The sequence below is a fragment of the Dermacentor albipictus genome, chromosome 7, assembly GCF_038994185.2.
Source record: "Dermacentor albipictus isolate Rhodes 1998 colony chromosome 7, USDA_Dalb.pri_finalv2, whole genome shotgun sequence".
In the NCBI taxonomy this organism is placed as follows: domain Eukaryota; kingdom Metazoa; phylum Arthropoda; class Arachnida; order Ixodida; family Ixodidae; genus Dermacentor; species Dermacentor albipictus.
Window position 1 is genome coordinate 61,472,288 of NC_091827.1, and position 23,821 is coordinate 61,496,108.

The window sequence follows — 23,821 nt, forward strand, 5'->3', positions numbered from 1 at the left end:
CGCTAGCTGCATAGGCAATTGAGCAAGGGAGTCGGGCTTCGCACTACTCAATTACTGCCTCTTCGCACCGGCAGGTGGCGCTACGCGTCTTGCAAAACTCCAGAGTCTGACGTACATGAAAAAAAAAAGAGGTCTATGCTGAGACTCCAGTGCGCCGTTGCCTTCTGACGCTAAAACACGAGAAAGCCCGTGGAGCGCCTTCTAGTTAGCTTCGCTCAGATACAGTTTGGTCACGTGCGCCAGTCGCATCGGCGAAGCGCGCTCGCAGCCACTTTATTTGCCATACTACGGCTTGTCGCCGATGTTGAAGTCCTTGCGCAGTACAAGGATTGGCGTGAAAGGTTTGGGCATTTTGCACTTGCCCAGCAAGTCGGCCATGTGCACGTTGAAGTAGAGCCAGGCAAAGCGCTTCCGTGGCTTCTTCTCCAGAACGTACTCCACCTGCGCAGCCAGCACACCCGTAACGCGCCGAGCACGCGCGCGGACATTAGAGACTGACCTTTTCTGCCACAGTAACGTCGTTGTCGAAGACCATGACCACCTTTTTTGTATCCGTGCCGTACGCAATGTAGGTGTCCTTGACGTGTACCTTTGAGCCACTATCGCAACCCTGCAGGAAAAAAGAAGCGCTTGATTTGTTATGCAGCCCATCTTACCCTATATATTCATACGTCGTGCAAAGCCCACCGCCAAAGGCGATGGCTGTGGGTGACTGTGCCGCTTTACGTTTGTTAGTACGTCTTCGTGTACGTCTTCTGTGCCCCCCCCCCCCCCCCCAAAAGAAAGCGAGCCAATGTTGACTAAATATTAAGTGCACATCACGGAAAAGCGGTTTCAACGAAACGATCATCGTTCTCTTTGCAACGGCTGTTTTGAGCACATAGAAGAGGAGAAGGTGGCAATTATACGATGTGCCAATATGGCGGTTCGAGCCAACCTGTCAATGCGTAAATAACAGGGCCTGGTATGCAACCCTCCTCCGGCTAAACCGTTGACTCGTCCGCAATTAAATTTGAGGTTTCGTTGCGCGGGTCAAAGAGCCGATTACCAATTTCGTACGATTACTGGGCCCCGGTTTCGCTAAGAACAAATTACAAGCAGTCTTCTCTGGCACCGCTGCAGCTGGAAAATTCGAAGCGCACCTGTGAGATAATGCTTTTTTTATTCCGAATAACATTACATAGTTTTTTTTAGCGTTTCCGGTATTGCAGACTCCAAGCGGACTGGTTGTATTACCGGTTGAGCGGAGGCGCTAACGTCTACGCCCTGCACGGTGCAGCCACCTGGTGGCACAGTGCTCAGCTTGGCTCGTCTTGGCCAACGCCTCCTTTATTTAACTATGCCTGTCAAAAGAGCCCTTCCTGCTCAATCACACCCTTTCCTGTCGCTCTTTCTCATATGCCAGCGCTTTCCGCTCGCGGCGCCGCCGGCTGACTCTATATAAAGCCCCTTAAACTTGGTAAAGTAGTGCCACTCAATTCAATTCAATTTAATTTTTATTTCCAGAAATACAAAGTGTTCTGGTGGATACCATAGGCTAAAAGCTGTTGGAAAACAGCTTGACTAGGCCGATGGTCCATTACAAGGCATACATGGTGGTTGCATCAAAATTGTAACATTGTTAGACACTCAGAATAAATAAATTACATAAATGCACAATAGCAAGACCGAAAATAATATAAAGACTAAGAGAAAAAAAACATAATTAATACATAATTGATACATCAGAAAAAATGGAAGTATGTGTGTAAGGGTTAATAATAAGACTAATACAAGTCGCTCTGTTATAGAGAGTAGATAGTACAGACTAAAAAGAAAAAGAAACACCCATTCGATACACCAGAAGATAGAATTACATGTGTATGGGTTACAATATCAGTAACGCGTACAGTTGCCTCTGAAAGAACGATAAACAATCACTGATCACATGTTTACAAAATGCATTCGCAGTTCCTTCGATGAAGAGGTATATGTACCTTTATAGTTATTTAATATATGTGGTAGATTATGTTTTAATGACTGTAGGCTATATTTATTTCGAAACCACGGGACATACCATGTATCACTATTTCTCGTATTGGAAGAATTGAATTTTGGTGTCAAAGATGCAGTAGACACTAGGAAATTTTTGAAGGCAGTATTTGAGAAATAAAATGAATTTAGAAGGCGAAACGTGTAGAAATATTCTATTTTTATAATTTTATGCTTTAAGAACGCTGGCCGCGTTGTCTCCTTCTCCACTCTCCTTCTCCGCCTTCACTCCTCCTCGTTTCTTCTCTCTTTCGCGCTCCCTCCTCGACCGTGGCGCCACCTACATTGCTCGAGCGTAGCAACGGCCCCAACATGCGCTCCTTGCCACTCTGTAGACGCTTCTCGAGCAAAAATGGCGCTGAAGCAAGGCGCGTGGGCCCACGTGATGCTATTAGGGCAATAGCGACGCGGCGGCGGCCTCCGCCAGAGCGCGCGAGGAGGAGGCGGCATTCTTCAAAGCGTGGCACTTCTTTACGAAGTTTAAGGGGTTTTAACTCTATAGTGTCCCGTCCGTCTCGGCCGTGCACGGGCTTGCGGGACTCGTGGCACGAGGTAAACAAAGCAATCTTTTCTTCGCTGGTGTCGACGTGCGTAGGAAGATGCCCTGAAGTTTGATTTGCTTCTGTTTTGTGTACGGACAGTGTTCAGCATGAGGTACTGCTGTGTGCCTGTGTGGACATGAAGTGCAAAAAAGAAGGACGCCGGAGTATCATTCCACGAGATTCCTGCCGAACTCGAGTTGCGCCAACGATGGCTAAAGGTGACCTCACGAAAGAACTGGGAGCCGAATACAATATTTAATTACTCCGGCGTGTGCAGTAAGCACTTCGTTGCCTCGGACTTTCGGCAGAATACTAAAATCCGACAACTAAACAAGGGAGTGGTGCCCAGCGATTTCACGTGCTACCCCTCGTACATGAAGCCTGCACTTGCCAAGGTACATTGTGATGCAAGTTGTCGAAAGCGCGCTGTGCAGCTCGACTGCGGCCAGGAGAAGGCTAGCAAAAAACGGAAAGCAGTAACTGCTACTACCTTTGACGAGAATGAAGAACCTGGCTGCCCTGGCGTCGCGACGTCAGTAGTTGCGCGTTCGGCCTTCACGCCAACTAACAGGCCAGCATGCTCGAACGGATCTCTCCCTTTGAGTGGATCAGTATGCGCTGTAGCAACGGCGGTGTGTACCGAAGCGTTAATACGGAACAGCGGCGTTTGCGAAGCGAACATTTTCAACTCAGACGGAAAAACCGCAAGTTCAAGCAGTTTCGTAGGTCGCCGAAAACAGCGAGCCAAAGAGAAAGCCCTTCGGTTACAGATCGCCAGGCTGCAACAGACAGTTGAAAGTTGCAAAGACGAACTTTGCAAGCTGAAGGAGGACTGCAATGCGCGTGCCTTAGTAGACGTCGTAGCCAATGCGCACCAAAACAAGGCAAAGGCTGTATTCGTTGTGGACCAAGTCATCAATTACGGTAGGTAGAGACCAACGTGGTGTGAAACTACCGTGAGCTACTGCGTGATCCTTATGAATGTCTCGACCAAGGCCTATGAGTATGTACAGACTGAACATTTTCTGCGTTTACCATGTAGAAACACTCTGAAAAAGTATATTGGATCGGCAACTGGGGAAATTGGCTTCAGCCCTCTGGTTCGCTGCAGGCTCAAAACAGAGCTTCATGGCCTTACAAAATCGCAGTCAAAAGTGTGCAGTTTGGTAGTAGACGAAATGAACATCAAGCAAAAGCTTGAATATAATAAACAAAGAGATGATTTTATTGGTGACGTCAATATGAGCGTTGATCTGGAGCATCTGATACCAAGTGACAGCGGCCAGTTAGCAACTTCATTGCTTTGTTTCTTGCTTTGTGGCCTGTCGACAAGCTTTAAGATACCTGTCGGGTACTTTTTACTCAAGCCTCCACAGGAGCCGAGCTCGCGCAGACCATTTGTCACGTTGTCCAGAAGACAGAAGAACTCGGTTTTGAAAGAGTTCGTATTGTCACTGATAACCACAAGACAAACGTCGCTGCCATTGACATATTAAGCTAAGGGAATGGCTCAAATGTTCGCTCCACATCCAGCGGATCGTTCAAGACTCCTCTATCTTGCTTTTGACCAATCGCACATAATTAAGAATGTCAGGTCACAATTCCTCGCAAGGGACACAGGTGGTAAGAAGCAAATTTCATCAGCCCCTTTGAAAGAACTGTACAGAATGCAGCGAGGCTCAACTGTGAAGCCAATACGATATTTAACACGGAAACGCCTATATCTATCAAATATTTAGAAGATGAGTGTGAGACACACAGCGTAAATCTTCTGTCCGCCAGTTACTGCTGCATTCCAGTATTGAAAGGACCAGGCTGGTCACACGTGTGACTTGGAGTTGAGGACAGTGGGTCCAACTGTTGAATTTATGTCACGATGCACAAGTGGTTTGTGCCGATGGATGTCAGCAACACAGAGCAGCACGTCCACAGGAAAGACCCTGACAGCTGGCATTTCAGTGACGTTGACGACATGATGTCGCAGTGGTTAAAGACCGATTGCCTTCACTATATCGAAAGGCTGAGAAAGGAGAGCCGCCCTGACAATTTCTTTACGAGTGAGACATACCGAGCACTTGTCCTGACGACAACATCGAAAGTAGCATGCATTCGTTTTCTTCTGAGGGAAAAGAAGTTCATATTTGTTTTGACTCGAAAGTTCTCAAGTGATCCGATTTAGGCACTGCTCGGGTTCCTTCGAAGGACAGCAGGTTGCAATGGTGCCATGGACGTGAAGACTGTACTCTGCGGACTTGAGAAGATGTTAAAGACTGGTAATGTATCTGCATCAGTTCGAAGCAATGTGAACAGCTCAACCTCATTCCGTACTGATGCGGCAATTTCCAATGGAGACACCCAGAAACGCAGCTGTACAGGCAAGGGTTTTTTCCCCATCAGCAGCAAAGAATAGATTACGGGACCTGTGCACTACACCTTGGCTCCCCAACCCCGAAGTGGCTAGTATTGCCCTCATTGGTGGATATCTAGCCAGAGCCTTGTCAGAAAGCCTGAGCCGCAAGAGTTGTATTCAACTTGTCGAAAAACCAAAATCCATTGCCCCTGTTGATGGGCTGATTGCGTACCGAGACCGTGGTGGACTGAAATATCCAACCAAAGAGTCAATGTCCGTCTTGATGGGTCTCAAGCGGTTTGTCGACATAATGTTTTTTCACAGGAAGTTCATTTCTAAAATGCTCGAAACCAGTGTAGAACATGCGGTTGATGTGCTTGTGGACGTCCCCGTCTTGACGTGCAAGAACGTAGAGCCTGGCCACAGGAAGATGTTCCTTGAACTCTTGTGCCGCAAGTTCATCAAACCACTGCTGTCTAGCCACGCTTTTATTATATAAAGATAATAACTCAGTTGCCAATATATATGCAAAGAAGCCATTGTCACGGAAGTTTCTAAAACTGTAGCATGCCATGTGAACTGTTGCATTCTTGCAATGTTTAGATAGCTACTGTAAATAAATGTTCGATTGTTAAACGTCCCATGTGGTTGACTTGCGAGAAAATTTGGGCCGTGGGAACGAAAGCTTTTGAAAAAGCAGGGCAAATCACAAGAGCGAGGACAAGTACAGTTTCTGGCTATTACGCTTTACGTTTTTGCCGAGCTCAGTGAGTGACAATCGATTCGTTTGGCTAATAGCTAGTCAACATCGGAATACCTGAACGAACAGACGAAACTGCTCGCTACTAACGCGGCGGCTATGTCACGCAATCGTATCGCTTGTATCACATTAAATGTTTACGTTATAAGCACCTGAGCAGTGTTTCGTTAACATACTGGACGAACTAAATAATTTATAGTGCAATATGCTACTCGACAACCAACGTGACCAGCGCAAGTCGGGCGCGGCGCGTATGTTTCAGCAACGTTCTGAGCGGCGGCATGGATGGATGGATGGAAGGTAGGAGCGTCCCCTTTGAAACGGTGTGATGACAGTTGCCACCATGCTCCGCTTTTTATTTTGCCTTTTATTTTTATTTACCTGTGCTGTGTGTTGACAAAATGCTCGAGTTTCTTTGAATACGACTTCCTACCCTTTTAACCTAACGTCACATTTCTGCTTTTGAGCCACCAATCCTCCAATCCCATTTTGCTAATTTCCACCGCATATTTATTTGCATGACTATTATTATCTTTGAACCCTATGTCCTCAGGAAGCGTGACTGTCGCCGCATCGACATCGGGCTTGATACCATCACATTTTAGTATGAAGTGTTCTATTGTTTCTACAAATTTACCACACACAGTACATGTGTTTTCTTCTTCGTTAAATTTCTTTTTACAGCTCCGCGTTCTAAGACATCCTGACCTAGCTTCAAACAGAAGGGCACTGCCCCTGGAGTTATCATAGAATGTTTCCTTCCCGATCTGCTGTTTCCAGTCTCGATATAGTTCAACACTATGCTTCTTTTCCATTGAATTTATCCAATTTTTACCTTCCGCGTTTTTAACCTGTCGTTTCATGCTCTGTCTTTCTTCCTCCTCGTGTCTGACATACTTACTGGTTGGCTTCCTAGTTCTTTTCCGCCATTGTGAGTCAACGCTCTTTCTGTAGAGGTATTTAAATACCTTAGCTGCCCACCTCTTATCGTCCAATTTCCGCAGACGTTTTTAGTATAGGATTTTACTCTGAGCTTCCCATGCTTCGAAAGATGTCCAGCCCATATCCCCCTGTACTGGTTCATCTGTGGTTTTCCCGCGGGCACCTAGTGCTAATCTTCCCACAGCTCTCTGATTTGCTTCTAGTCTCGACTGAACCTGTGCCTTAAACACAGGACCACATTCCCGAACGTAAGCCCCGGCACCATTACTTCCTTCCAAATACCTCTCAGTACCTCGTACCTGTTCTACCCCCACAATGCCCTATGCTTCATTATCCCGGCATCTCTTCGCCCTTTTGCTATGAGAGATTGTTTGTGCTTTTCCGTGTGCATCTGCCCTTTGTTTATCCATACCCTGAGATATTTGTATTTGGCCACTCGGGGTATTTCATGGCCTTGTATGGTAAGCTCCTGATCAGTTGTATCGTTAAAAAACATCCCACCGGACTTAGCTGCACTAAAACTGAAACCTAAACTGTCTCCTTCGTATCCACAGTAATTAACCAGAGTTTGCAAATCTTCCTGGCTCTCTGCTAATAGTACACTATCGTCCACATACATTAAACCCGGTAGTCGTTACTCAACAACCTTTCCACCTAATCTGTACGACAGATTATACCTTAGATTGCTTCGTTGTAACCTTCTTTCCATACATGTCATATGAAGCATGAACAGCAGCGGTGATAAAGGACAACCTTGCCTTAATCCTTTGTGTACCTCGACAGTTGTCGTACTCTTAATTCCTTCCCATGGTATTTCAACATTATTTTCTCGATATATTTCCTGTAGAAAATCAATCACCTCGTGACCGATACCTTCATCATTTAATATGTTCCACAGGAGCTCCCTGTTCGCGTTGTCTTATGCACCGCTTATGTCCACGAAGGCTAAATACAGAGGTTTATTTTCCGCCTTAGCTATTTCTATGCACTGGGTAAGCACGAACAGGCTATCATTTACGCGCCTACCACTTCTGAATGCGTTCTGAAGTTCTCCAAGTATTCTCAGAGTACCACTTCCGGATACAATTAACGAATGAATGTTCCTGTAGTAACTAACCATTTTTGGCCGCTTTGTTATTTACTTGCGTATGTTTTTTTACCCACTCTCCTCTGCAATACTTCGGTCTTGAGAGTACAAGAAAACACACTGTAAACGGAAATAACTCCGACGTGGGAGTATAACGCTTGTCCTCTAGCGACCCCCCGGTTCGGAGTTTATTATGCTCCGTATGATCGGAGTAGAATTTTTACTCCGTGCGAGCGGAATTTTCGCGTGGAATTATGGGAGGTATTTTTTCTATCTTTTCTTTCTTTTTTGCTTTGCAATGGACGGAGTTTTTTTTAGGTGCAATGGGAGTATAAAAAGAGGCAACGCGTCAGTTTGCGCGAACATCTTTATATACAGAGGCTGCTGGTCAAATTTGGAAATATGCACACGAGACCGCGTCAAATTCGACGAAACAAGTCAATGAAAGCACACAAATCCTGACATACATAAACATTTCAGAAACGCCCAATGCAGAAATTTGAAAGACATCACACGTACACGCGATACTCAAGAAGCAACGGTGCCACTATATATAGCCACGATATTGTGTGCCTCGAAACCGCCTAGGGAGCAGCTGTGCTGTTTTCAGAATTACGACTCACATGCTCGTTAATACGAGATCTGCCTCTCTGAAATTAACAGAATACCTTAATCAACACAAAACTGTTAATTCAGAATAGTGAGAGAAAAAAGTTAATGGCGTAAATTTTCGCAATTAGCATGCCATTCTGAGTGCTAGAGCGACTTCGCACACTGCCGGCGTTCGCGGCCAAAAAGTAGTGCGTTAGTTACAGTAAGCAAGAAAAATGTAAGTGCGTCTGCTTCATAGCAAAATTAAATTTTTGCGATATAGTGGTAGCGTAGCAACAAATTATTACGTGTGAGCATGACCCGCAGCAGCCGACGTAACACCGAAAAATGCGCAGTCATACATATTATACACCGCACTACTTGCTCCCCGTCCAAGCAATATCTCTCGGTTGTGAAAAGGAGCTACATAGCTGATCTGTCGAGTGAATGCTTAAACTCGGAGCGAGCAGGCATGCGTCTAAATCAGTGTCTCGGATAGAGCGTAATGTTAATGCAATATCGGAAGCAATGACGTGACCAAAACCTATACGCGCGATAATAATTCGATGCACATCGCTCAATAAGAAGCTTTATTTACAGTACGCATACTTATGTCCTACCGTTTTTCTTCGGGTGAAAATATCCGTTCGCAGATACATAAAAACAGTTGCTTGCACTCCGATCTTTCTCACTGGCAACACAGCACCGCAACGAACTTGGGGTACGCCATACATGTGCGACTAGCACGGACGTCGTCGCTCGAACAGTGGCTGCAGTTGCCATTGCTACGCGGTCCTTTCAAACATTACACCAGACGTTGTCAGCATGTACCCAAAAGGACATAAAAGTCGCATTTCACGTACTGAACAACACAAGCCAGGGTCACGCAGAACGAAAACACAGTCAGAACCTGAGCCGACATCACGAGCCAGTGAGCAGCTTCGAGGTATACCTAAGCCTTTTTCCGCACTTGAAAACGTTGCTCTTGCATTCATCGTTGTCAGCAAAATGATCAGAGCAAACGTACTTGAAGCTGAGAAACAGCGAGCTTCAGGCATGCCTATAACACTTTCTGGAAGGAAATACGGGAAACAAATTGACGAAACGCTGTCACGGAACGACACTTCACAAATGTAAACAAACCGTCAGCCATGAGCACTGCCGACTCCGCCGAATGCGCCCGGTCGCTGGCGAGGCGCACAGCCTCATGGGAAGCGCCGCGTGACCAAGCTCTTTCGGCGGAGGGGAGTTTTTAAAACTCCCTGCCGGAGTTTCACGGGAGAACAAGATTTTTAAGCGGAGTAAAATCGCGTCATGTCGCCCTAATACTCCCGCAGCCAGCCAGCGGAGTGAAACGAGGGAATGGCGCTGTTTTGCTCCCATACATCGGAGTAAATACTTGAGGAGGGGAGGTTTTAGGGTACATCACCTGTTAAAAACTCCCAGGTGGGTTTATTTTCGTTTACAGTGCAGTATGCTGCACGATCGCGATCCCGCTTTCTTTAGCGGCACAGATGATCGTGGCGTAGAAGATTGCCTGTCGTTGTTTGAAAGGGTGAGCGTGCACAACAAGTGGACAAGTGGGACGACGCTAAGAAACTACGCAACGCCCTGGTCTGACTAACAGACGTCGAAAACATCTGGGCCCGCATTCACACAAAGCTTTCGCCCTGCGATTGTTCGTAAGAGCTGATTCCAGCCAATCCTTACGCTGGACATCTTATTAGCAAAGGAGGTCGAGCAATGACAAAGAGCACTTACGAACTAAAAGCTTTGTGAATTAGCCCTTGGTTTCAAAACCATGAGTCTGACTTCACCACTTGGCTTACTTTTAAGATGAGCTTCCCGGAGGTGTCCAGTCGTCCCAAAGTGCGCAAGCTTCCTGTTGAGCAGTGTCTATGCAGGTGGGCGCAGCAGCAGGGTGAGAACTTCAACGAGCTGCCTCGAACATGTCATTGACTTGTGCAAGCGCGTGAATCCTTCTATGACTGAACAAGACAGGATCCAGCACATCATTAAATGCACAGACGATGACGCCTTTCAGATGTTGCAGATTTGAACCCGCGCACCGCGTGTGAACTCGTCAGCTTGTGACATAGCGTCGGCGAATTTCGTAAGCAACACGTCTTAGCTCGCAGGCAGACGTCAACAGACGATTCCCTCGCCGTGTTGACCATCGCCGGCGACCGCACTGTGCTGCTGCCACAGATCAAGGAGCTTGTGCGTAAGGAAGTTGCTCGACAGCTTTCGTTCTTCCCAGCCATGCAAGCGCTTACGCACTATCTGACTCCGACAATCCAAGAGGTGATACAGGAACAGGTCCAAGGGACTATGCCGTCTGCCTGCCAGCCGACACCGGTCATCAGGTCGCCGAGGCGTAGCCATGGGGTGGGGGAGGGGTGGAGCTTATGGGGCTTCGCCCCCCACCCCCCCGCGAAATTTGTTTGAGCTCTCATGCGCCGCCGACCCAAGCAAGCCCTAGCACCGAAAATCATTCTAGATTTTGTCTTGAATGTCCTTTTCACGCACAAAAAGACATTTCAGCGCAAACATAGCGAAAGCGGGCTGGATTTTGGGCAACACCCATGCAGCGGGGAGTCACATAACGCACGGAGTACCATCCGAGCTGGAAGTTTCAAGGACATTTTGATGGTGAGTGGGCTTGTCGCGGCATCTCGCAGAGGCCGCGGAATCTACGCAGGACATGAATTGCAATTCTCAAGCTTTCTGGGTATAAACTTCTCATAAACGTTTGATGCGAAAGGTGCATCAAAATTTCCGAAGTCGTGCTTTAGATTTTAAATTGCGGAATCTTGTGGGTTTAATGTTGTTATAAACATTTGACGCCGAAGGCGCATTGACTTTTCTAAAGCCGTATATCGGACAATACAACGAGACAAGCCAAATCAACAAACTATTAGAAAAATTTACTAACCACGAAGCGAGGTCCGATGAGACGAAGCATTGTGGTGGCTCATTTTTGCCGTCATGTTACAGAAAAATATATCAGCACTTTTTGCATCTGCGCCAAAGCATCCATGTCAAGAAACGAAAGCCACCAAAAGGTAACTGCCTTCTGATTTATTTTTCCACTTTGACTTTTATTCGCGAGAACACATTAAGCCTCCTCTTCTTCTTTCTTTGTTTTGTTCTCGCTACCCGCGGGCTGCCAGAGCCAGCCACAGCGCGTGTATTCTTCTCGTGTTGCCCCGACCACCGCCCGCGCGCACTTCCATGCGCGTTTGTTTTTCTCTGGCCGAGTGGATTTCCACCTGACAGAGTTTTGGATGCTTTCTGGATAGTAGACGAGAAAAGGAATCAATGGTCGCTCGCCGCCATCACTGCGGGGACCAGAACGATCGCAACGCGTTCGCTTGAGCGCTACCTCTCCGGAAGATATTGTCTCGCCAGTGTAGGATACCGAGCAGCATGCGTATGGTTCTTCGTGGAACAAGAATGCCCAAGATTTTGAACCACCACCAGGAAACGGAGATGTTCGGTGCTGTATTTTCACATCTGATCCGGTATCACAGTGAGGATGACAACTTCATGTCTGCAGTTGCCACCGGGGACGAATGGTAGTGCCACTACTACGAACCTGAAAGACGACGTCAATGCTTACAGTGGGAACATTTGAATTCACCACCACCGGAAAAATGTAGTTGACTTGACCTTTCCGATTGTCAGGAGCCATTACTGATACAATTTTATAAACCTGGAGAGGCTATCAATCGTTTCCGATATTGTGAAACGCCGTATCGGCTGCGTGTTGCCGTCAAGAACAAACGGCTTGGAAAATTGACGAACGGGGTCATCTTGCTCCACGAGAATGACATTGCCCAGGTCACTGATGTGGCTAATACAAAACTGGCAAAATACAAATGGAAAACGCTTTAACATCCGCCATACAGCCCCAACCTGTCGCCTTGCGACATCAACATTTTGGAGCTTTTGAAGAAACAACTCAACGCAACCATATTCGTGTCGGGCGATGACGTGAAGCAGTCAGTTACAGTCTTTTTGAAACAGCAGCTCAGTTTTATGAAACGGGAATAACGCGACTCATTAATCAGTGGAACAAATGTCGAAAGGCTCATGGAGACTACTTTTTTATAAAGTACCCCGTTCGTCATCTATAGGCATGGGCTCACTTTCATTTGACTCGTGCTCTTCTATTTTGCAGAACTTGTGCTTTTTATATGTGCTCTCTGATGCGACTGTAATTTCGAAGGAATTACTCGCAATACACGACCGGTGAGAACTGATCCTGCCCAATACATTGTAGCAAAGGACAGCACATTGAGATTTTTCCTTGGTCGTGGTATATGCACAAGAATGTAAACAAGGTTCTTGAATGACAAAGTTTGATTAAAATATTTGTCCTCAACGTGTTCATTTCATTGCCTTTACATCTTTTATATCAGTGGCGTGCACTGCTTGCTGGTTTCAAAATTATTTATATCAAATTCTCGTGCGATGATCTTTTTTACCTTTTAAATAGACAGAAAACATGGAAGAATTGATATCACTTATTTCGGGCACAATTTTTTGCACATACGAGTGTATTCTTTTATGAAAGAAATACACATTTTACTTGTCTTGACAGTGTGTAGTGTTCAAGAATTCGTTTACAGCATCTTTGGAAATGGCGATGCAGTTACTATTAGTGTATTTGATCACTCGACCGATTCTATGAAGGGGACGCCGAGCTGTAACGTGAGCTCCCCCCTCCCCTCCCAACAAAATTTCTGGCTACGCTACTAGCACCCCGCCATCGTTTTCGGTGCCGTCTGCCTCTCCGCCGACTCCTGTCGCCTAGCCACTGACGTATGTGAATGTCGTCATGAAGCCACGTCCGCTGTGGATATCGACCCCTCAAACACCGACTCAATTGCCAATTACGCCACTCTTCGGTGCACCGCCGCGATATGGAAATCCTTGGCGCACTGCAGACAACCGACAGATCTGCTACGCTTGCGGAATTCCAGATATTGCGCACTGCTGTCGCCGACGTATCGCGGCGGACACGAGTGCACCGAGACATCCGGGTTACTCCTTCCGACCTCCTTATCGCACACGCTGCCAAATCAAGAACGTGAAGCGTACGCCCGCGATCATCAGCCGACTTCCGCAGTCCGATCGTGCGCTTCTCGTTGGTCGCCCTCACAGCGCCGCCGCTCTCTTCCGCCTACACACACACACACACACACAGAGATATACATATATATACATATCATACATGATATCATATCATCTATGATATGTATATCATATACATGATATACATATCAGTTTTCTTCAGAGGCAGCTCAGAAGCTTCAGCAATCAGTTTTCCGGCTCAAGAGCACTGGACTGGTGACGCGTGTATATATATATATATATATATATATATATATATATATATATATATATATATATATGTATGCGCCACCAGTCCAGTGCTCTTGAGCCGGAAAACTGATTGCTGAAGCTTCTGAGCTGCCTCTGAAGAAAACTGATTTCTGTAGCTTCGCCGTTGTCCACCTGTCTAAGTCCTCGCTTGTCTGCGGCCACTGCTATTGAAGCGTTGGTTGAAGGTGTGCAGACACTTGTGCTTGTAGCTTGCAACCGACGCCATGCTCTTGTTTTTTTTTTGTTTTTTTTTTCACCACTCCATCGACAACGATCTCACTTCGGCTGAACGGGCTCAGCTTCTTGCCCTTCTAGCGGAGTTCCGCACTTTGATTTTGATTTACCGCAAGCGTTACTAGGCAGAACAAATGCGGTTGTCCACACGATTGACACTGGAATTCACGCTGCTTTGCGACAACATCCGTATCGTGACAGCATCATGACACTGGAGAGCAAGTTGACGACGTGCTTCAGCGAGGAGTCATCGCGCCTTCTTGTAGCTTGCGGCCATCTCTTGCTGTTCTGGCTGTTCTGGTTAAAAAGGATAGATGGCTCAATTAGATTATGTGTAAAGTACGGGTGCCTCAACAAGATTTCTCGCAATTATGTTTCTCCTCTTCCCCGTATAGACAACGGCCTCGACTGCTTACAGGGTGCCGAATGTTTTGCTTCCCTGAACTTGCTATCCGGATATTGGCAAGTCCCTTTGGCACAGTGTGATTGTCCGAAAACGGCGCTTGTTATACAGGTTGGTCTGTATGAACAGTAATGCCATTTGGACTTTGCAATGTGGCCGCATGATTTGAGCGGATGATGGAGGGCATTTTACGTGGCCTTAAATAGAAGATACGTCTCTGCTATCTGGATGACGCCCTCACGCTCGCCCCTATTTCGCCACTTATCTTGCTCGTTTACACGCAATTCCACAGTGCCTTACAAATGCACGGCTTCAATTCAACCTGAAGAAATATTACTTGGGAACTCACCGGCTCACCATCTTTGGCCACGTCGTCTGTAAAGATGGCATTGCCACTGACTCGGAAAAACCACGCGTGGTTGCCGAGTTGTCGAAGCCTTCTGCCATCAAAGAACTTAGAAGCTTTGTCGGCTTGGCCTCCCATTTTTCTCACTTCGTCAGAAATTTCGCCTGAATCATATTCACACTTATGAAGCTGCTCGCCGACCCCAGCGACCTTTCTCCCTGGACACCAGCCTGCGACAACGCCTTTGCGACATTCCGCCGACTAATTAATTCACCACCCGTGCCGCACCAGTATGACCCTGCTGCGCCAATCGAACTACATACAGACGCCAGTTGTGTCGGTGCTGATGCAGTTAACCACTCAATGCAAACCCGGCTTGCCTGAGTATGTTGTTACGTATGCAAGCCGCGCCCTCACCAAGGCGGAAGTGAATTATTCGGCCACCGAAGGAGAGGGCTTGGCAATTTTGTCGGTGTTAGGAAAATTTCCCCCTTATTTGTACGGCAGGCCTTTCGACGTTGTAGCAGACGATCACGCACTCTGCTGGTTGGCATTCCTAAAGGATCCCTATGGTTGCCTCAGTCGATGGGCTCTTAGTGTACAAGAATTTGACAATCGCGTCGTTTGCCAATCCGGCGGGGTACAAGCACTTTGAAGCGGAAGCGCTCTCTCGATTACCTACGCAATCCGACGAAGGGCCACTTTGAACGTCGTCCTTTTCCAAGCTTTAAGTCATTGTGTAATTGTTTCACGTGTTATTCAACTGCCTTCCTAGTCTCCTTTGATACTTACCTTTCGCTTTGTTGCCGGTACACTCTTCTTCCCACAATTATTGTTCTATTCATTGCGTGACAGACCAGCTCTAGGCCGTCCGGCAAACCGAAGATGCCACCTGAGTCCAAGGACTTCGAGCCGCCACCTGAGGCTACCAGAACGAAAAACTGCCGTAGCATTCATTAATAAAGTTTCTTCTTCATTGCGTGTTTCTCTTCAAATATTTCAATCGACTCTTGCAAATCGCTACTGCGGACACGTTTACTTTCCTCCTGCTCTCGCTGAACCCCAAGTGCTTCAAGGAGGCCAGTGATTCCTAAATCGACCACTGGGCATAGATCTTCACATTCTAATGCAACATGTTCCATCATTTGCATAGCTTTCCCTAGCAAAAACATAAGCGTTTTTGCATTGCGTCCCCTCATCATAATGCAGCCACCGGGGCCAGGGATCGAGCCCACGACTTCGTGGCTAGGAGCGCTGCGCGATAAGAACTGAGCCGCGTACCCCGGTGAGTTTCGAGTTTCGTACAAGAAGACTGTCAGAATGGTGCTGCGATCGCTCAGCTGCCACGAGATCCCCGAGGTAGGACGTGTCTCTATGTTAAAATGCATGCTTTTGCCGCAAGTTAATACACACAAAAGCAAGGCACATAAAGACAACACGGGCGGCTGACACTTAAAGACAACATGTATTTTAGCAGGCACCAACTAGGCCAACAAGCAGTTCTGTCGCAGAATGTGTCTGTATGTCTTCGTGCTCAGGGCTTCAGACGTGTTCTTGGGGGGTTGTTTTAGAGCTTTAGGTTTCTCATTTTACAACTATCTCAGTTTTGTAACCACGGCAAGGCAATAAAGGTTGGTGCACTTGTACGAATACTGCGAAATGTCGCGTGTTTGCTTGAGAAACAATCAATCGGCACAGCAACAAAGCCGTTTTGAAGCCAAAAAGTGGGAAGTCTGGGCAAATCCATGTAATATGCCCATCATTACACCAAGACCGTCTTTCTCGAAGGTGTCCGACTCTCTTGCAGACATGCGTGAGTTGCGAGAGAGATACCTGGGGACTCTTGCTTCTTAGAATCGGCCTTTCCCTATACTCCGGTCCATACATAGTAGTCAACGTTGTGGAAGCTACGCAAGAAGTTCGGTCAAGAAGAGTTCTCACTCCGCGCGTTGCGTCCATGCTTCGCTACGCGTCAACAGCGTTCGCTCGCGCGAGCACGCACGTGAGGCTCCTCGCGACGGGTTGCAAGTAAAAAAAAAACACGAAAAGAACTAGAAAAACGAGAATGATCTAAAACAGCGTTTTAGCAGCCGTACAACACAGTGTGTTTGTTTCTAAGGATTAAAACTTGTTTCATTCAATGCTGAGCCTATCTAAGTAAAAAAATGGCTGTGGCTTAGCTAAGATTAAGCCCAGGATGCGAAGCATACTAGCCTTTATTTTAGTTGTTATGCGTTGCATATTGCAATCACTCAGTTCAGCCCTTGGGCGCGGCCGGGCAGCCACCATTTAACCACGTGACGTGACGTCACGACAGCCGGAGGAAAAGCTGGGCCCCAACTCGCGCTGTCGCGCGCGGCCGCAGCCACCACCTGACTCCCGCTCCTCCCGCTAGGGGCACTGCGCTGGCGCGTGACGTCACGGTCACGCACCGGCGAGCGCGTGACCGTGACAGATGGTCACCTTCCGGCGAGCGCACCAGCTGAGACCCGGCTATGTAGCTACGCGGCCGCAAGCGAGCGCAGCAAGGAAGAGCGTGGTTGTGCGGCTAGTATGCTTCGCATAAAAAAGTTAACAGTTGCGCACAATTGCGGTCCGAAAACATCGAACTACATCCAAGTGCGAACGAAGCCACTGCAAGAAGTCTCTTGCCTCCACAGCCTTGACTGCTATGTATGGAATGGAGTACAGGTGCTGCGAAGGATGCGCCTTTCTGCGTTCTTGTCTAAGCGAGAAGCGCTAGGCAACGGCAGATAAATGCTCCGGAAAATGCTCGCTCTTCGTTCACAGCGCAAGCCTTGGGCTCATGGCTGCGAGGTCTTCAGTTCGAATCGCGTTTATGATGATTCTATTTTTGCAGTAGTGCTGCATTTCAACGCGATAGCGTTAAGGGTCCCGTGTCGCCGAAAATGGGGTGTCGATGGTGGAGGAGTTACCCTTGAGTGAAAATTTCTGCATACATTTAAGTATATGTATATGACACGCCTTGCTATATGACATGCGGTATCTTTGGGTTGCAATGCCACACCATTCTATCACTAATGTTTCCCATACTTCGTCTTCAATTCTTGACAAAATTATTCCTCTGAATTTTAAGAATGACAGCCCACAAACAAATGCCGCGAAAGAAAACATCGAACACGCATGCCTTGTATGTTAAATATTCTCAGACACAAATATTATTAGTGCAAAGCAATAACAGAAACGTCAAAACGATTTTTTCTTGCGTGCCTGTGCGCAATCTCTGGGATTGGCCCACGCAAGAGGCAGCGTTTTTTCCAGGAAGCTCGCCTCCTTGCGTAGCGTTCATGGCCAGCGTTTCCCTGTAAACGTTACTGTTACTTAAGCTGCGATTGCCGGGAAGCGTGAGAAGCAGTCAGGAATCTTTGAACGCTGTTATGTTCCACTCTTAAAGGCGAAGCTTAAATGTCCTCCAAGTTTCTATATTATTTTCCCCATTCGGCTTCCGCAGTGCATGTGGTTTATCCTTTGCTTCACCACCATGTCTGACCCGGAGGGTTCTTGTTATGTTGAGCTAGGCACTAGAGAGGGACGAGGCACTGGGAGGAAGATGCCACCTTAACGGCCCCAGATTAACGTATAACAGTACTTTGTTAATGCGAAATCTATTTTATTCTACGTTATCGATTAGCAAGTTATCCTGAAGTTCGTGCTCATTGCTGGGCCGTCGTCAACGACCCTGGCACTGGCGGTACAGTGACGCTGGTAAAATGGCGAGAGCGCCGAATCCAGAATGGGAAGCATCGAACCTTGTTACGTCCACCCGAGTGGCCCGGTCGCCAAACCCTGACGGACACAAAAGTGCCGCTACGCCAATACGGACTCTATATCGGCCACAGCGCCGTCTTCCGCGATAGTAGGCAAACGAACAATTTGAGCAGCAACGGACTCAACATTCCCCAGCAAAAAGTCTCCACATGTCTGCCTCTCTGAGGACTGTTGGGTAGGGCACATTTCGATAAAGACGGCCGATCGTCCTGACTTTGGTGTTGGCCGAACAACCTCACTTTCAGCTCTCGTAGACACTAGCGCCAACAGCCGCTCAATTGAATTGGGTAGGAAACGATAGCATGATTTAAAAAACGGGGATGTTGCTCCGGTCGGAAGACAGCGTTGCAGCAAAGCTCTACAGGTTTATAAGACTGGCGATTTCGTACCATGTCCAGCGGCACAAGGCTCGCTGCCTTGCAGTGCTGGTACAGAGGGTTGCGAGTGAGGGCGCTGGGCTGGTCGGCGTCAAAGCTGTACATCCAGGCACCCATCTCAAGCGAGAGGCCCACATAGACGTCCTTGTTGCCGTAGATGCTCTCACTCGCCTCATTCACCAGCTCCATGTGTCGGTCCTGCGAGTGTTGCGTCGGTTGCACACTTCCGTCTTCACAATGAACGTACTGAGAATTATGAGGATCGCTGTGAAACTCTAAAAAAGGAAGTGGGTTTTACATGCCGTGGCGGCAAAACTGTCTCACTTTCACGTTTTCATACATTCTTGGTAGAAGGTATTTTTGCGATGTCAGATAAACAACTGTGAAGAAATAATAACACCATAGCGTTAAGAGCCCCATATCGCAATACATCCGATGTCGGCGTCCCGCGGCAGGCGTCCAGTGCCGAACATCGTTTCAGGAAAAATGAATTTGAACCACACATACCCAACCACGCAGTCCCTCCATGTGGAGCAAGGAAGTTACGGAACTAATTCAATTTTCAAGGTAAAATGCGTAGAAAAATCGTAAAATGCGACCTACACGCAACCTACAGACGGGATATAGTGTCGGATTCTAATTTGATTATACGAGAAAACACGTACCCCTTTTCCAGCATTTCTACTATTCATAGAATGGCCATGACATCCAAGATTTGCGCCCGCAAACCTAAAAGACCATAAAGTGGCGCGCCAGGTTCCTTGCAACACATCCATATGTTGCTCGCCTCCGTCGCATAGCGGCTCACGCAAGAGTCCGCTCGTCTACCATTCTCGATTTCAATCAACAAAAAAGTTATTCTGGAATCTTGTCAAATGTAATAGAAAATACAAAATATGTATTCCATCACTTATGCCTGATGGAGTGGAAATAGAAAATAGCTTAGAAAAATCTAACTGCTTAAACAAGTTTTTTACTTCCATTTTCTCACCCAGTGCCTCCATCACAATCCCGCGTCCGTCTGCTAATGAGGTCATTGAAAACATGGATGATATAATTGTTGATGAAAGTGGGATACGGTCTCTTCTTGAACGTATAGATTCCAGCAAAGCAGGCCTGATGCCTGAAGCCTAATGGATTGACAGGCGCTTTTCTCAAATTGTGTGCGTCATTCATTCCTCCCTTTCTTAAGATACTGTACTCGAAGTCATTGAACACCGGGGTCCTACCACACTAATGGAAGATGGCGTACGTTGCGCCAGTGTATAAATCGGTGCCTCGCGAGCTAGTCAGCAATTACAGACCGATATCTGTAACAAGCATTGTCTGCAAAGTATTAGAGCACGTCTTGTGCAGTAACACATTACCAATCATAACCTCCTCAATCAGAAGCAGTATGTTTTCAGGCAAGGGCTTTCCTGTACAACTCAAATGAGAGAACTCGTTCATGAAGTTTGTAGTGCACTGAATGCTCGTTCTTGTATTGACTCGGTGTTTGTAGATATTAGAAAAGCTTTCAACCTGGTGGATCACACATTCCTTGTATGTAAACTACGTTGGTTTATTATCAATGAACAAGTAATTGCATGGATTCAGGAATACTTTTCTTTGCGCTTTCAGCATGTAGTGGTAAATGGCGCAGAATCTAGTGCGGTCCGCGTAACGTCTGGCGTCCCCTAGAGCTCGGTACTGGGCCCATTACTTTTCTCGATATTTATAAATGACCTTCCCAACACTATTGTTTCTACCGTAAGATTGTTTGCTCATGATCTGATAATATAGAGGGAAATTAGAAGCATTGGCGATACTTTTATTTTGCAAAATGATTTAGTTAAACTACAAAACTGGTGCAGAGAGTCACATATGCAAATAAACATACAGAAAACTGTCCACATGCGCTTTACTAAAAAGTGTATGCCAGAAGCCGTATATTATCTATCCGGTTCCACATTGCAGAGCGTTTCCAAGTACAAGTACTTGGGTGTATTCCTCACACCGTCCATATGTTGGCACTGGCACGTTGATTTTATTACAGCAAGGGCATGCAAAGGGTTAGGATTTCTACGGCGCAATACAAAACTCTTTCACTAGCAGGCTCGTGATCTTCTGTACAAAAGCTGTGTTAGACCCATTTTAGAATATGGATGTACCGTATGGGACCCTCCTACGTGTACCGACCGAGATAAACTTGAGAGAGTTCAGAACATTGCAGCACGGTACGTAATCGGCAACTATGACAGAAACCTTAGTATTACTAGCGCAAAACAAGCATTAACATGGGACACCTTAGAAAACAGAAGGCAGGCATTACGCTTGAAACTTTTTCACAATATATTTTATGGACAAATTGGAATAGACCATAATAAGTATATTCTTCAGCCATATTATATATCCACACGAACTGATCACGAGCTCTAGGTTACGGAATACTATTGTAGAACTAAGCTTTTCAATAGCACTTTTTTCCCCAAAACCATTTTAGAATGGAATCGACTGCCTGCTGCCATAGTTGGTATACTTAATAATGAACGTTTTGCAAATGCTCTTTGAAATTTTCTTCCTTATTTTACAGTATATAGTAATTGTAGAGTTTGCTATTATTACATAGTGTTTTATTACCTAATTGTGTGAATGTGTGTCTGTGTTTTGTATTGTATAGTAAATTGTATAGTTTATTGCTGTTTATTGGATGCCATAAGCTGTTTACATTGATGTATGTAACCCCCCCCCCCCCAATGTAATGCCTAAATGGCGCTGTGAGTATGAGAGTAAATAAATAAACAAAAAAAACTCGTCTTTATGCATACCGCTCGCCGCAAGAGTTTCCCGGCATACATTAAGGTTACCTGAGCTGCAGTTGCCGGGAAGTAGGCGAAGTAGTCAGGAATCTTCGAATGCTATCGCGTTCCACTCTTTAAGGCGAAGCTTAAGCGTCCTCCATTTTTTTTTCTTTCAGATCCGCATAGCGTCATATGTTATGCATTAGATAATAGAGAGCTTTAGAAATGGGGACATAAGAGTCTGGGTTCCCAGATCACGTTGGGTGGGCCGCTCTTAGATTTAGGGGAGCAGCAGTTCAAAAATGAGGTCAAATGCAGACTGCGTTGGGGACTACGCAGTGGGAAAGAATAAAATGGTGCCTGAAAGCAAGAAAGAAGAAAAGGTTTTCTTACAAGTGAAAGCGAGCAGAATCTATTGTTGAGCAAAAAGTGCAAACAGTAATATGTAATGAACCTAACCACTGTGGTATTAGTTCTACGAATTAAGCATGATTTTTCAAGCCAAGCAAATCCGCAAGGGCGACCCAAGACGGCTTAGGGAACCACGCTATTTTTTTTTATTTTTGGGTCCTGGTCGATACGAGCGCAAGAACGCGAAACCCTTATGTTGTGCGCATGCGCACTTGGGGCCCGCAATTTACTGCGTCCCCAAGCCGCTTGGATCCTCAATTTTGAACTCTCTAATCAAGGCGGAATCCCGTTTGACATCAACAAACTGACGAGCCTCTGCTGTCTATGGCCGTGGTATAGCTAGCACTATCTTTCCAGGGGGGATGGGGTGCACCGATTTGTCCGGGCACGGGAAGCGGGAGAAAGGTTGAGGGGGCTGGGAAGACTGTACACTAACACAGAAACTTTTTTGTTGGTGGGGAGGTAGTACATTTACGGTGGACCATTTATTGGCTACGTCACTAGTCTAAATGGCAATCCCGATTGGAGGGTTCTTATTGGGACCTACACGGTTGGCCAACGTGCCTACATTCCCGGGAAGCCAGGTCACGTTTCCTGTAAATGCAAAAAGTCCAAGACATTGCGCATGTTGGTTACCGAAGCAACCAACTAGCCCAGTTAGTACTGCCTTTGGCAGGCCCGGTTGAATTTGGCTGACAAAGCAAGCCAAGTCACTGGAGACTTCTCAACAGAAACAAATATTGTTTTCTTCTCGTCTCGCGATATCTGTGCGTGTTTTGCGAAATATTGTTGTTGGAGGTCACCAGTAAGTAAATAAATGAGTGAGGAATGATGAGTATCTTCGTAAGCGTATTGTTATGTGTGCCTGTTTTGCAGCTTGACAAAAAAAAACACGTCCATATATTCAGCACAATTTATCGTTCACTTTATGATGATGGGCCGGCATGTATGTGAATTTGTATTGTTGCGCGAAATACGAGTCAGTAAGACGAGTCACTATTTACAGGTTATATTTACAACACTGGTTGCAGCGCTGACAGGTTAGTTTTACAGCGCCAGCCCAGTTCATTCTTTCTCCTCTTTTCTCGAGTGATGGCGCCCACGCGCCTTGTTCAAACAATAAAATACCACACGCGTATAGTATAATTCCCCGGCGACAGAAGCGACGGCCCGGAGCGTCTAAATATCATCACTGGGAGGGTGACACTGCTTCAGTCGTGTAACGTGCACGATATCACTGGACCGGGAAGCAGATGGGGCGTCAGGGGCGCTCTCGTATGTGATGGGAGTCACGGCACGAAGCACTCGGCACGGGCCAGTGTAACGAGACAGCAGTTTTTCTGACAGGCCGACCTGACGCGATGAGGACCATACAAGCACAAAGAACCAGGCGGGAAGGTCACGTCTAGATGTCGCCAGTCGTACAAACGCATTTGACTCTTTTGGGATTTCAGAAGGCGCTTACAGGCATTTCCCGTTGCGTGGGCGCAGCGGGCGATGGCGTCAAGCGCATATTCACTGGTCGGTGCCGCGTGAACAGAGAGGGTTGTGTCGAGGGGCAGTGCTGGTTCTCGGCCGAACAGAAGGAAAAATAGGGAATAACCGGATGTGTCCTTGTGCGAGGAATTATAACGAAATGTGACAAATGATAGACCGAAGTCCCAGTGAGTTGTCTCAAGAGACATATTTCACGAGCATGTCTGTGGCAGTGCGATTGAAACGCTCCGTGAGGCCGTTTGTTTGCGGATGGTATGACGTGGATAGCTTGTACCTCGTGGCACAGGACA

At 46.7% G+C, this 23,821-nt stretch overlaps 1 protein-coding gene across 2 annotated transcripts in view; it reads right to left on the bottom strand.

Annotated features, from left to right (window-relative positions):
• Positions 1-220: 220 nt before the first annotated feature.
• The window catches only part of LOC135904732 (uncharacterized), an 80,643-nt gene continuing 57,042 nt past the window's right edge, over positions 221-23,821 (bottom strand). For both annotated transcript variants that reach the window (XM_065435669.2, XM_065435670.2), the window contains exons 10-12: positions 18,856-19,041; positions 500-610; positions 221-441 (exon numbers count right to left, since the gene is read on the bottom strand). In XM_065435669.2, coding sequence (XP_065291741.2) covers positions 286-441; positions 500-610; positions 18,856-19,041 — 453 coding nt within the window. In that variant the 3' untranslated portion in view covers positions 221-285. The remainder of the gene's footprint in view (positions 442-499; positions 611-18,855; positions 19,042-23,821) is intronic.